Source organism: Dromiciops gliroides, chromosome 4 (genome assembly GCF_019393635.1).
Source record: "Dromiciops gliroides isolate mDroGli1 chromosome 4, mDroGli1.pri, whole genome shotgun sequence".
Classification (NCBI taxonomy): domain Eukaryota; kingdom Metazoa; phylum Chordata; class Mammalia; order Microbiotheria; family Microbiotheriidae; genus Dromiciops; species Dromiciops gliroides.
Window position 1 is genome coordinate 402,264,384 of NC_057864.1, and position 15,661 is coordinate 402,280,044.

Below are 15,661 nucleotides of genomic sequence, written 5' to 3' on the forward strand. Positions count from 1 at the left end.
TAGGGCTATGGAGGAAGGAAATAGTTGTGAGAACAGGGAGGAGTGGAGGGGTGACAAAGATGAAAAAATCAATCAAGAGGAATGGGACAGATGGAGTATGGGAAGTATAGGAGATTATTGCCAGAAAAGGAAATGTCAGAATTAAGGATGATGGAGGTATTAGCATGGTTATCTACTGATTACGGTGCTAACTAAAGTATAACCAACCCTGTTGTTGACTCAGATGAAGTTAGAAGGTCATAGGGTCATAGAAGTTGAGGTCATTGATGAAATGAGAGACTAGGACATTTGAGGTGGCATCAATATGTTTGTTGAAATCTCTAAGTATAAAGGCGGGAGTTGGCATAGAGAAGTAGATTGTGAATCCGATTTTGAACTTGAGAAAGGAGAGTCTACCACCTGGTAGCTGGTAGATTGCAGCAACAAACTGTGATATTCCAAGTTTCCAATCATTTCTTTTTCTAGGTGGTCCATTGGATAGAGTGCTGAATCTGAAGTCAGGAAGACCTGAATTCAAATCCAACCCACATAGATATATTCATTCCTAGCACACAGTGCTGTTCCTTTACCCCTTTTATTGGATATATTTATTCTGAATAATGTATACTCTTTCATTGCCATATTCTATTCAAGTCCTATCTTAGAAAGATTGGTGATACCTATGAGATCAAAGGCATCTTCTTTTACTGAGATGCCAAGTTTAACTTGTAATTCTATCTTGGCTTAGAGACATCAGATGCCATTGGTATTGTTCTGAACCCCCATTCTTGTTATTTCTTCATGAAAATTACTACCTACCATTGTTCTTAAAGATGAGGAAACTGAGGCCCAGAGAAGTTGTGATTTACCCAAAGTAACATAGGTGTAATTAGTAGTGTCAAAACTTGAACCCAGGTCCTCTGACTCCATGATATGATTTGAATATTGCTAGGTAGGCTCCTTTGTCACAAAATATCTTCCCAACTGGTGCCTGAAATACCACCATGAACAATTCTTCCCTTGGTGGTTGTGGCCTCCTTTTAGAAGACTACTGCCTCAAAAATGGGTGATACCTTAGTGAAAGAAAATATGGGGCAATGTATTCAGAGATCGATCTGGCTTCAGAAACATTGGGTTCAAAACCTACATCATCTACTTCCTGGCTGTTAAGACCGTGAGCAAATCTCTTAATTCTCAGAGCCTGAGTTTCTTGAATAAAGGGAAGAATGGTCAAGTGAACATAGTCACTTTTCCACTGGGGGAATTATACTTCAAATGTTATGTGGGGTACTCTGGAGTTCTAGATGAACTCTTAGACCCTTGAGGCCCTGGTTCTCAATAGGTGACTCGGAGAGAGGAGGGACAATGGAGAGAGTACCCTTTGCCCCTACAAACTTTATCATTAGAAATTTACCAGCTCTATTTGGGTAGTTACTGGGCTGTGGCCACTGCCGGCTTAGAGAGTTGTGACCCAGTTGGACTCCACTGCCTTTTGTTAGCTGTGCCCTGGGAGAAAGGGGTGAGAGGTGGGAAGGCCTACTTTAAGCACCTCCTTCACCCTCTCCCTATTTCTTCTGCCTCCCTTCCCTGTAAGACAAAAGGATAAGGGTCTAGAAGTTCACAGTGGATTAGGTCAAAGGCAGAGTTGTCCCTAGGATATTGAGAAGCAAGATTAGAAAGAGGCAACGTGTTACAGTGCAGAGAATAATGAATTGGGAATGAAGAGACCTCGATTCATGAGATCATCACTTTAGAACTAGAGGGAATTTATGGATCATCTACTTTCACTGTCTCCTCATACAGATAAGGAAACTGAGGCTCAAAAAGGTTAAATCACTTATCTTGTCACAGAAGCAGTAACAAGTAAAGCCAGGATTTGAACTCAAGTCCACTAATTCCAAATTCAACACCTTTTTCACTGGGTGACTATTCTCATCTCTGTCACAAATTAACTCTGTAGCTGTAGGCAAATTACTTAACCTCTCTAGTTATAGTTTCTGTATCTTTAAAAAGAAGTTTAGTTCAACCCCCCTTCATTTAAAATGGAGACCTCGAAAGGTTAAGTGAGTTGCCTATGGTCACATGACTGTTGAGGAATTTGAACTCAGGTCCTCTGATTACATGGTATGGTTGTGTTAACATTGTATAATCTTACAATTATCTATAGGCTGAATCTTCCTCACTCCACTCTCTCCTTACCTGGGCAGAGACTCATTGAGGCAGTCAGTGTGGGAGGGATTAAGGAAGCAAGCATTTATTTTGTGCCAAGCACCATGCAAAGCCCTTTACAAATATTATTATCTTATTTGATCTTCACAATAACCCTGGGAAGTCAATACTATCACCTCCTTTTAAAGTTGAAGAAACTGAGGCAGGCAGAGGTTGCATGACATGCCCAAGGTCACCCAGCTGTAAGAGGTTGAGGCTGGATATGAGCTTGGGTCTTCCTGACTCCCAGCCCAGCTGCTCTGCTCCTTGGTGCTAACGAGACCTGAAATTCATGTACTCATAGAATTATCTGGAAGGAAGATAAGTCAGAAATCATAGGAGGATATATATTTGGAGCTGGAAGGGACCTTGAGCCTACCTAGTCTAACTCCAAAGGGAGATGAGTTGCCCAAGGTCCCTCAGGGAGTAACACAGCCAGGTCCATCCTTTGTTAACAAATCTATCCATCTCTTGGCATCATCACTTCTGGGCCTTTTCTGCAGTTCCCGCCATATCACAACCCACAGGAAAATCTTTTGGAGCTGCTTCACCCAAACTTCAGACTTCACATTGCCCTCGTTTGACTTCTTTCTGTCTCCTTCAGACTGCCCTGCTGGCTTTAACCTGATTTCACTGACACACAAACACTGGAGCGAGGCACGGAACAATTCCACAGTAAGCAGGACCTTGCAGAGGGGAACAGCGTTGGGATATTTTCCTTAATTGTGCAATATTCTTGCTGTTTACTTCACTACATTCAAATATTTGGTAACCATAGTAAGTCACATTGCAGTATTTTCTAAGACATCTATAAATTAAAATGCTAAAGCACTAACATCGATCCCACATTTAAAGAATTATTAAGAATATGATACATGGGGGACCGTGCATATATTCCAGTTCTCCCCACCATAATTTGTGGTTATTACCTTTATTATCGTATTATTTTTTCTGTTAGCAGACATTAATTAAGATTGAAGACAATACCAGTCTTATAGTTTTGGACTGTTTCTCCATTCAGTTTTAAGTAGCAATAGAACTTTGCCCACTCACTCACTCATTCATTCATTTTATCTATTTTTATCTATTCTCTCCCTTCCTTCCTTCCTTCCTCTCCCACTCCCTCTCTCTCTCTCCTCTTTCCTTCTTTTCCTTGCTTCTTCTTTTTCTCCCCTCCCCTCCCCTCCCCTCCCCTCCCCTCCTCTCTCAGTCTTATTTGCCTGGGGGAAAAGGTTAACTGAATAGTTATACTGCTTTTAGGCAGGACTCTGAAAGTCAGAAGAGGAAGATTAGGTTGCTGAAGGGTTCAAGATCCTGCCACATGAGACTACATAGAAAGACCTGTCAGTCTCTCACTAAGCACTTATTAAAACACTCGGATTACGACAGGGTCCAGGCCAGCAATCCTCAATTATCTGAAGGGTTCTTTTTTTTTTTTTTTTTGGTGAGGCAATTGGGGTTAAGTGACTTGTCCAGGGTCACACAGCTAGTTAGTGTCAAGTGTCTGAGGCCGGATTTGAACTCAGGTCCTCCTGACTCCAGGGCCAGTGCTCTATCCATTGCGCCACCTAGCTGCCCCTATCTGAAGGATTCTTAAGGTGTAAGAGAGATTAGTTTTGTTCTGCTTGGCCCCAGAGGGAAAATTTAGGAGCAAAAAAGAGAATTTCGCCTGGACTGAAGGAAAAACTCCACTGAGATTGCAATGATTCACACGTGGAACTGGTTGCTTTGGGGCTCTGCTTCTTGGGTTTCTTTTTGCTTAGAGGCCTTTCTGCCAGCAAAGGCTGGCTGGCCGCTTCTCGTGTACGTCATGGAAGTGATGGTTTTTCAGGTATGGGCTGGTTTGGACAGCCTTGGGGATCCCTTCTGTGATCCCTTACAGCCTCCTCCCCAACCCTGATTCTGAAATTTACATTGGGCCAACTGGAAACTAAGACATTCATAAATGCTCTGGAGCCTCGACTTTGTCCCTTTTTATTGCTTGCTGGGGTATCAGGGAAGGCCCCGGGCTGAGAGCGAGGGCCAGCCTTTTTTTTTTAAGCTGTCATAAACCTCCTGGATTTGAGCCTATCTAAATGTTAAGGCCAAGCATGCAAGGAACTTTCATTGGCTCGGACCTGCCAGGCCTTTTATGCTCAGCTGCCCTTGAGCGTGATGAATTACATCTGGTTGAAGACATTGGCTTGTCCGGCTTTGGACTTGTAAGGATGCACACGAGGTATCAGACTCCATGGGTGGATTTCCCAGCATTTAAGTTGCCAGAGGCCTTCTTCCTCATGTGGGAGTGAGAAAATAACATTAAATTGCCTCTTCTAATCCCCAAACTATCTCGGTCATCCCCTTGTGTGTTGTGAAAAAAAGGCCTCCTTTGGGGGAGAAGAAAAAACTGACATTTTCTGATCTGCTACATCCCCTCCTCCCCACACCTTGTTTCATTGACTTTAATTCATTGGTAAGAGGTGAGTTTCAGACCCCCTACCTTAATTAATTTAATACAATCAGTGTAAGGGCCTGATAAATTTTTTTTTTTTTTAGTGAGGCAATGAGGGTTAAGTGACTTGCCCAGGGTTACACAGCTAGTAAGTGTTAAGTATCTGAGGCTGGATTTGAACTCAGGTCCTCCTGACTCCAGGGCCGGTGCTTTATCCACTGTGCCACCTAGCTGCCCCCCTGATAAAATTTTAAATGTCTAAACACAATGGTTCACACAAAGTGATTCCCATTATTATCCTCAAATCTAGTATCTATTGCTCATTTGTTCTCTTACCCCCTTTAATGTGCTTTGTTTGAAGGTGTGACTGGCTTGGTTGCTGGTGGAATGGTATTGCTCCTGCCAGAGACAAAAGGAAAGACCTTACCGGAGACCATTGAAGATGTTGAGAACATGGGGTGAGATGCTGCAGCAGTGGTCCTCAGGGACAAGAAGCTTTTATCAGAAGGGCCATTAGCAAAGGATTAGGCTCTCAATTCTGAATCTTTGCTTCTCTGCTTTCCCATGTGGAGAAGGTAGACAAGAATCTCCATCCAATTCCTCTGGTGATATGGCGTGAGGGGTTGGGGAGGGGAGAGGGTGGATCTGTCTTTGGCCAGGCCAGGAACGTACATTTACAGATGGCCATCATTGTTTGAAATCGAGGGAATGGACAAGTCCTTTGGGAGTTTTTGTTCTCTCCAACTGGGATAGGTTTCCTCCTGATTTATAGGAGGCTATGAATCTGTGGGAAAACAAAACAAAAACTCCTTAGATCTGCTTGGAGAATGACCGCAAATGTTTGTACTTCATATCATTTTCAATAGAAATTTATCTTTCAGGACCCAAAAAAGGGAAGGTAATAGCCCTGGTGGTTTTAGTTGTTTCAAAGGAGAATACATGTGTCAAAGTTGGGAAAGACAGGATCTATAGTGACCATGAGTGTAGAGAAATTATATTAATCAATTAACAAATATTATTATTACCTTTATTATCTTATTATTTTTTTCTGTTAGACATTAAGATGAATGTAATATTATTTATAATATTAGTTATCCATTTATTATTAACTGTGTGCCAGGCACTCAAAGAAAAAGTGAAGCAGCCACCTGCCCTCAGGGATCTTATTTTTTTTTTAAAGGAAGTAAATAAACATCTATTAAATGCCTATTATGTGCCAGACATTTACAAATATCATCTCCTTTGATCCTTATAACAAACCTGGGAGATAGCTTGCTACTATTATCCCCATTTTAAAGTTGAAAAAATGAGGCGGATAGAGATTAAGAGACTTTCTTAGGGTCACACAGCTAGTAAATGTTTGAGATGAGATTTGAATTCAGATCTTCCTGACTCCAGACACAGCCCTTTACCTACTGCACCATGTTTGCCCTTAAAGGGCCTGTATGCTAATAGTGGAATGTGAATTATAAAAGTGTAGAAATATACACATATAATTTTCATAGTGAGAATGTGAATACATGTGACTTCAGGAAATTCACTATTCTCAATAACCAGAACATATGTATGTATGCATGCATGCACATGCACACATGCATATGTGTATATATGTATACATATATCTATATTGTATACACATATGTGCATATACATACATGTAGGTAGGGGTGTATAGATAGATATGGATATATGCACAATTATATATATATATATATATACATGTCTAAACACACTCACATTTACATATACATAACTCCACATGTTTGTTTATACACATGCATAATGTGTATGTTTATTTATTTAAAGCTCAGAAACTGTTTACAAGCAATGACATTATGCTAGTATACTCCAGAAGAACTGACAACATCCATACCAATTCCTAGTTCTCTTTTGAAGTGTTTTTGAAAGAAGAAAGACAGCAAAGCCTCATATATTCCAGTCAATACAGGCAAAGAACATTCTTTTTTTGTGTGTGTGTGTGTGTTTTTTTTTTGGTGAGGCAATTAGGGTTAAGTGACTTGCCCAGGGTCACACAGCTAGTAAGTGTTAAGTGTCTGAGGCTGGATTTGAACTCAGGTACTCCTAAATCCAAGGCCAGTGCTTTATCCACTGCGCCATCTAGCTGCCCCAGCAAAGAACATTCTGAAGTAGAGAGAGAGAAATTTAACTCTGGGATATTTTTTAAAAGAAGCAGTTTGATTGCCTTCAAACATATGGAGACTGGAACCAGATGAGGCTAGAGTTGCCCAGTAGAGTCCCTAGGAAATCTGCTTTTCATAAATAGATAACAATATGTTTTTTCCCATAAAAGTATTTTATTATTTTCCAGTTACATGTAGAGATAGTTTTTATAAGATTTCTAGTTTCAAATTTTCCTCCCTCCCTCCCCTCCCTTGTCCCTCCCCAAGACAGCAAGCAATCTGATATAGGTTATATACGTACAATCACATTAAACATATTTCTGCATTAGTTATGCTGTGAAAGAAGAATCAGAGTAAAAAGGAAAAACCTCAAAAAAGAAAAACAAACAAAAAATAGAAATAATATGGTTCAATCTGCATCTAGATTCCATAGTTCTTTTTTTTTCTGGATTTGGAGAACATTTTCCATCATGAGTCCCCTGGAACTATCTTGGACCATTGTGTTGCTGAGAAGAGTCAAGTCTATCACAGTTGATCAACACACAGTGTTGTTGATACTGTGTACAATGTTCTCCTGGTTCTGAGGGAGCTTATATTCTTCTTTCTTTCTTTCGTTCTTTTTTTTTTTTTTTTTTTGCGAGACAATGAGGGTTAAGTGACTTGCCCAGGGTCACATAGCTAGTAAGTGTCAAGTTTCTGAGGTTGGATTTGAACTCAGGTACTCCTGAATCCAGGGCTGGTGCTTTATCCACTGTGCCACCTAGCTGCCCCCGGGGGCTTATATTCTTAAAAGTTTTATAAAGATCTGAATTGGACATATTATTGAAAATGACCTTCCTGTTTCATTTTAAAAAGTTATTTAGATTCCTTTGTCTATACTGATTGAGTCCTGTTAAAAGCTTTATTGCTATTTTTTTGTTTTTATAGCTATTATCCACAAATGAACACCTCCTTCTAACAAAAACATTTACTAAAAGCCAGGAGATGCAGTGACATTTGATAGCATATATCATATTCCACACCTCAATCCTTTACTTGTCTTTTGAAAAGGAGGTATGTTTCACCATTAGCTCTCTTGAAATGAGGTCATTCATTATAACTGACAGATCGAATTTTATTGAAGAGTACAATAAATTCTCAATCTTTCCATCAGAACAACATGTATCTAACAATCTCATTAGCAGATCATTCAAATTCTATGGTAGCATGTGCTGTGTGATTTAGGGAGAATGAGAATAGAAGAGTGTCTATTTATATGATTAACTCAATTCTTAGCTCCTGCTAATACATTATTTTTTTCAGTTTTAATGTCTTTTTGTTGTATGAACAAAATAACAATTTTTGTTGATAATTGCTAGATATAGCACTATGAGGTTTGTAAAGCACTTTACATATATTATCTCATTTGGTCCTCATAACAGCTTTGGGAAGTAGGTGCTATCATTAGTTCCATATGGTAAGAAAACTGCAGATGAGAGATTAAATGACTAGCCCCAAACTGCCCAGTTAGTGTTAGAGGCAGAATTTGAACACAGGTTAGATCATGGGTCTAGAGCTGAAAGCAACATTAAAGGTTATCCAATCTAGACCCTTTATTTTACAATTATGGAAAATCAGAAGCTAAGAGATAAACTGACTAAAGTGTCCAAAATCTTATAGTAAACATCAGAACCAGGATTCAAAGTCTTATGACTCCTGACTCATCACCCTTTCTATGGTACTACTTTAATGACTCAGTAATTATTTGTTGATGTTTTAGCATTGTCATTTCAGTCATTTGTAGTGCCAAAGGACTGAATGAATGGTTCAGGAATTATAGAATAAAAAATCCATATCAATTCTTCTCAACCCATTGTTAAAGAAATCATTTTTCCAATTTATATCTTCTACTTTCAAGGGAAAATGCCAAGGGAAGGGACATAAATATTTGTCAATTCAATCTGAAAGGGTAGTTAAGTGAGGATATGTTTCCTTTCCCCTCAAATATGAGCACTTTCCATCAGTGTGACAATGTGCTGACATCCCAAGGGTTGAGTTTTCTAAATGTTATCCTGGTTTTCATTAATTAATTAATTAATTAATTGATGTTAATATTTTTACAACCATTTCTTTTCTTCTTCTTCTTGATGTTATGGGAAAACATTATTAGTACTCTGGCATTCCATTCATTTTGGACAGGTTCCAACTGAAAATGCCTCCTTATGCTTATAAATGACAAAGAAATGCCTGGTGTTTAAAGATATTTAATGTTGTTTGTCCTTCATTCTTGAAGAAGACAAATGACATCACAAGAATGATGTCTTGACTTGCACATGAATCAGATTTAAGTGAGGCAGAGCTTTATGATGTCATCAGCCTTTCTCCTCCAGTTATCAAAGTCCAGTGGCAAGACAAAAGTCAAGACAAATAGCCACGTCCTGGTTTGCAGTAGGTGACCTTGGCCTTTCTAAATTAAAATTTTTCCCAGGTCTACCTAATAGGATGAAAAGAGATATACACATGCTCTGCAGATAAATGGTTGAAAAAAAATTGTGATTAGATCAAATGAAAGTGTATATAAAATGCTTTGTGAATCTTAAAGCTCTATATAAATGTTAGCTGCTAATATTGTTATTATTAACAAAGCCATTATAAGAATGTTGCTTTGTTATATTTTAGTTTTCTTTTTTCTCCCTGAATAACTCCTTCTCCCTTTCCCAGTTCCCAAACTGCTCCTTTACCAATTGATTTTGTCTTGTTTTGTGTGGTTGCTACAGGAAGAGAAAGTCCAAAGAAAACAAAATCTTCCTTCAGACAGAAAAATCCAAGGATGTGGACAAATAAAAGATATGTGACCTCAGTGGAATGGTGTGTTGGGTCAAGGAAGATTGACTAACCATCGGAAATGCACAAAGAGAAGGATATATTTCCTCTTAGTCTTGCTCCATTGCTACTACTCTGACACTTGCCCATCGGGTTTTTACTCAGCTTTCCAGAAACAGTGACAGTTTCAAAGAATCATTTCTAGTTTTGTTGGTGCTCTTCCACTAACACACTGAAGTCACCACTGGCTTTTTACTTATCTTTTAAAAAATCAAGATCTTGTGGTTGTGATCATAATTTTATTATCAGTTAATTAATAAACATTTATGTGCCAAGCACTAGCTCTGTGACCCAGACAAGCCATTTAAATCCCACAAAACTTTCTGAGACTTTAAGTCAGCAGAGGAAATGATGATCTGCATTGGTAAGGAGAGTTTTTTTTTTTCTGGAGGTCTCTATACCAAAGATGAAATCACAAATCTAATGCTTTTTCCTTCCTCCGAACCTTTCTAAATAAATGTGGTTAGAGTGTGAAATTTTTTTGATATGAATAACTCATAGTCAGAAGTAATAGAGATCATGATTCATGATATGCTGAGCAATAATATGAATCTCCATTTGAGGATATATAGTGGAATTTTCTCTTTAAAACAATTTTGTTTTTCAGACTCTACATGACCTCTAAAGTTCTCTTCTATTCTAAACATAAAATCTCATGGGGCTACATGAAGGATATCTATGTTGTTAAATTTTGTAAGAACAGGACATGCCTGTTCTGCTGGGTCTTACAGTTATACGTTGCTTCTGGATTTCTCATCTTTAATGATTAAGTCTTTGTTAGGAATAAACATTTGACTCTCAGAACTTTGGAACCTTTTCTCTTTGATTCCTTGGGAAAATATTTCTCTAATCATTTTATAGATTTTTTTTGTTTTTATACTCCTTTCATTTCCAAATATATCCTGTCTTCTTTTAAAAACAAAAAGAAAGAGATAAAAAATAATAGTGAAGCAAAACTGAGATCAGCTGAGTCTGATAGTATACATGATGTTCTACACCCATAATTTCCCTCCTCTGAAAAGGAAGGAAGTGTATTTCCTTCAACTCTTCTTTGGGGCTTAGTTTGGTCATTAAATAATTGCACATTGTTTAGGTTGGTGGTTGTTGTTCTTTCCATTTATATTGTAGCCATATGTTTTTATGGTTCTACTTATTTTATTCTGCATCTGTTGATGTGAGTCTCCCTTTTCTTCACTTTCTCCATTCTTCACTGAATTCTTCACATTCATTATTTTGATAGTGCAATAATATTCCTTTACAATCACATACCACAATTTGTTTAGGTTTTGGCAATATTTCTGAAGCAAACCTAACCCAAGTGACCAGAGGATTCCTGGACAATGTTTTTACATTAGGATTTCTTATGCTTCAGCACAAAACAACAACAACAACAACAAAATACATGGAATTCTTTGTGGTACAAAGAATCTTCAGTACTTGTTAAAGTATTTTCTTCTTTTAAAAAAGATTTTAGGAGGGGGGTGTGTGTGGCTAGGTGGTGCAGTGGATAAAGCACCGACCCTGGATTCAGGAATACCTGAGTTCAAATCTTACCTCAGACACTTGACACTTACTATCTGTGTGACCCTGGGCAAGTCACTTAACCCCCATTGCCCTGCCCAAAAAAAGAAAAAAAAAGATTTTAGGGGCAGCTAGGATTCAGGAAGACCTGTGTTCAAATCCAGCCTCAGATACTTGACACTTACTAGCTGTGTGACCCTGGGCAAGTCACTTAACCCTCATTGCCCCACAAAAACAATAAAAAAGATTTTGATCATGAGTTAATATCTGCTTGTGCAGTCAAGATAGCATCAGACACATTATGCCTCAAGCTCTAAGGACATAGCCTGTGGAAGTGAGGAAACAGCCTTGGATCCTTTCCAAGGTGTTTGGTGATTCACTTACCCTTGAAAAGGCCTTAGTGGCAAATGCAGTCTTAGAGGGACACGGAATGATCCTATCCTTTCACTTCATTGCCTTTATTACTTGTCCCTTAAATCCGGCAGACCTGTCAGAGTCCAAAAGGGACAAACCCTTCCAATAATATTGATGTGAAATCTGGCTCTCTGAAGTTATCTCTGCAGTAATTGGACTTTCTATCAGGGTACCTATGCACTCATGTGGTAAATGCTTTATGACACAGGCATCAGAGGGCATGAAAAACACTAGAGCTTTAGATACAGCCATAACAATGAGCAATTGCCAGGGATTTATATAATAATAACATTAATAACTAATATTTATACAGTCCTTTACAGTTTATACAATACTCTACAAATATTCTCTCATTTGATTTGCACAACAACCCTGTATCAGACAAAGTCACAATGGTCCCATCAGAAGTGGGTAGAGACTGGTCTTAATAAACACACAGAGGCAGCTAGGTGGCGTAGTAGATAGAGCACCGGCCCTGGAGGCAGGAGGACCTGAGTTCAAATTTGACCTCAGACACTTAACACATACTAGCTATGTGACCCTGGGCAAGTCACTTAACCCCAATTGCCTCACCACACACACACACACACACACACACACACACACACACACACACACACACACGCACACGCACACGCGCACACACACACACACACACACACACACACACACACACACACACACACACTAAAGCCACTGGAAAGAAAATCTCTTTTGGTGTTTGACAGGACTATGTTAATTTGAGGTAAAATGTAAAATCACCTTAGCTTTGCAGAGAAGCTGTCTCAATAAAGCTTTAATTTTACTTGGATCCTGCGTTAATCATTCTCTGACTTTTTATTGCTTAGAATTCCCTTTTCTATGTGGGAATAAACTATCTCTTCCATATCTTATTTAAGCTTTAGTAGCTTAAAACTGAACTAAGATTTTTGCGACATCTTGTCCATACTGAATTATTCATTTACTTCTTACTTTGGGGGTAGGGTCTTAGACTTCGGACAAAGGTAGATTTGTTCTTTGGGAATTTGAGGTGTTTGTGGGGTCTGGAGAGGTCAGAATGAAGTACTGGGGAACAAAAATCCCCTTTGAGAAGACAGGAAATGTCAGAGCAAAGAATTTAGGACAAACTGAGGGGGTAGGTCAAAGACAGGGATTGGTGAATTCATCAGCCCTTGCAGCCTCAGCAGTGTGCTTACCTCTAGCCACTGTGATTATATTTATTTATATACACATGCATATGTGCATATACACAATATGCATACATATACATGTATATACATATGATGTAGGCATGTGTGTATGCCTATATGCATATACTTATTAATACATATACACATAAAGCTTTTTATCTATAGCTCTACCTATACATTTATATCCCTTTCACACTATTTATCTATCTATCCATCTATCTATTCATCCATCCATCCATCCATCTTCCATCTATGTATCTATTTATGTTTCTATGTATCTATGTATCTATCTACTCAAACAGGAAATCTTTAGTAGGTTGCTAGAAATCAGGGAAACAGAGATAGGATAAAGATAAACAGTTTCCTCTGAGACTTCTTAGATACCTGTGTTCTTGCTACATTACATGACTGGTTGACTTCCCTTTCCAGAAATCCTTCTCTTTGATGTCTTTTATGCCATTTCAAATAATTGTAATATTCTGTGGCTTATTTACAACCCTCTATGTACTTGGAATAATCTTCAAGTAAACTGATTATGTATATTTGAGAGGCAGAGAGAGAAGTGGAAGAAGAGAAGGGTGGAGAGGGGAGAAGAGCTGGGGAGAGTGAGAGAGAGAGAGAGAGAGAGAGAGAGAGAGAGAGAGAGAGAGAGAGAGAGAGAGAGAGAGAAGCAGATGTAGGGAAGAGAGACCCATCTCTCATTTGCTCTTGTTTCCAGGGCTTCTTTGCTTGTGATCTAAATACATTTTCCTTTCCCCATACTTCTATTTCTTAGTGTTATGTAGAAGAAATTGAGCTAAGGTTTCTCTTCTTCAAGGTCATAGTTTGTGAATTAAAAAAAAACCAACCCAAAACAACCCAAACCCTCAATTCCATTAAGGTTGAAGCAGGGTATTATTCTATAGAAAGTGCTGTTACTCCTCTAATGCCCGTTTTTTAGACCCAATTTAGTGCTGTGGGGAACAAATCATTTTCACTACTTCATTGGTCTATACGCTTTTCTGGTCATATGTACCCTTAGTAATTGGACTAAATCAGGGTTTCTTAACCTGGGGTCCATATATAGATTTTGGGGAGTCTGAGACCTTGGATTTTGGGGAAAAATTTACATCTCTATTTTCATTAACTTCAAAGTGAAATTTGACATTTTCTTCAATGACTTAAAAACATGATTTTGAGATGGTGTCCGTGGGCTTCATGCCAAAGACATCCATGACACCAAAAAATGCTAAGAACTCCTGGATTAGGCGAACTTTAATGCCCCCTCTAGCTCTAAATTCTATCTCTCTTTTTTTTTTTTTTTTTTTTTGCCAGCAAGATATAACATGATGTGAGTGAACTAGAGTCAGGAAGACCTGGGTTTAAGTTTCACCTTTGTCACCTATTAGTCATGTGACCATAGGCAAATCAGTGTCCCAGTCAACTCTCTAAGACTGTAAGTTACTAAACATTTATAGATACAAAGGAAATCTCAAGTCCAATTTAAAAAAAAGATATAAAAGTGAGCATTTATATAGCTCCTTAAGGTTTACAAATTCTTTAAGGAAGGGAGTACAAGCACTTTTTTTTACAGTTGTGGAAACTGAGGGTTGCTGGGGTATTGTGACTTGCCCATGGTCATACAGCTAGGATCAGAACCAGGATTGAACCCAAGTCTCCCATTTCCTTGAGCTTAGTCCATGTATCAGTAAGGTGAGGATATGTTGGGAAGGATGCACAGATGACAGTACACTTGGAAATCGTGGGCCTTAGAAGAACTTTGCTGCAGAAAATCAGCACTCCTCAAAAAGCTGGCCTCTCCTTTTCAGCATTTTGTCTTTTTATTCCCACTACCTATAACATAACATGTTTGTTTGAACTCAGTTCAGTGAATTGTTTTCCAAATGAGGCAACATGAATGCCTGGTGTAGTTTAAACCTGTTTCAGGTCTTGATGATTATTCATTTCTACCTTGCCCAAGGCCATTTCAGTTGATGGAGGGTCAAGGAAGAATCTTCAATTCACTTTGGGCTGTGTTTAGGGATTCTGTGGCAGGAGATCGTTCCAAACATCCTGCCCTCACTTGCTATTTGTTCTCTTCAGGCTTAACAAGTGTTCTTGATTATACTCCAAGTTCTTGTCTGAGTTGTCCATCACTTTTTAAAAAAGGCTTTCTGTGAAAGGAAAGTAGACATTTTACATATATTCAAGTAGAGGTTCATTTATGGGATTGATATTGGTGCAATCTGTTCTCTTGTGCTAAGTTAATTATTTAGAGTGGGGATTCTTAAACCGTTCTGTCATGGCACCTTTGACAGTCTAGGGAAACCTCCCTACTCCTTCTCAGGAGAATGTTTTTAAATACAGAAAATAAAATCCACAGTTTTACAAATTAAGCTAATTATATTGAAGTATAGTCATCAAAATCTATATTTTTTAAGAAGACAAGCCCATAGATCCAGTTTAAGAATGCTTAATTTAATGATTCAGAGAATCTGCTTCCCTGGCAGTGTTGAAAAATGGAGAGTACGTTGCCCATGTCATGGCCTGCACCCAGGGTTTTTATAGGTGCTCATCTTTCGATGCAGAACAAAGGAGACTTATTGGAAGAGGTGTGAGAAGAGCTCTTACCCTGACTTCTTGCCCTAGATGTCCAGGCCTGTGGGTAGAGATAGCAAATGTAGAGCCATATTTGTTAGCCCTGAATCTTTGTGAGAAGGCATAAAGGGGGTCCTTGACTTAGAGTGAGAAGGGACGTGGTAGGACAGTTATTCCAATCCTATCATTTTACAGATGAAGAGAATGAGGTCCAGAGAGAGGTTGAATGACTTACCCAAAGTCACATAAGTAGGAAGTGACAGGAATGTCAGTGTTATTTCTACTGTATTATGCTGGCTCGGATCATTGTTCTCAAATAATGAGCTCCCCATCTATTA

The 15,661-nt window shown here is 38.7% G+C and overlaps 1 protein-coding gene across 1 annotated transcript in view; it reads left to right on the forward strand.

Annotated features, from left to right (window-relative positions):
- Window positions 1-10,425, forward strand: part of LOC122725573 (solute carrier family 22 member 1-like) — a 55,625-nt gene extending 45,200 nt beyond the window's left edge. Inside the window, exons 10-11 of the mRNA XM_043962760.1 lie at window positions 4,980-5,076; window positions 9,516-10,425. Coding sequence (XP_043818695.1) covers window positions 4,980-5,076; window positions 9,516-9,582 — 164 coding nt within the window. The 3' untranslated portion in view covers window positions 9,583-10,425. The remainder of the gene's footprint in view (window positions 1-4,979; window positions 5,077-9,515) is intronic.
- The last annotated feature ends 5,236 nt before the right edge of the window (window positions 10,426-15,661 follow it).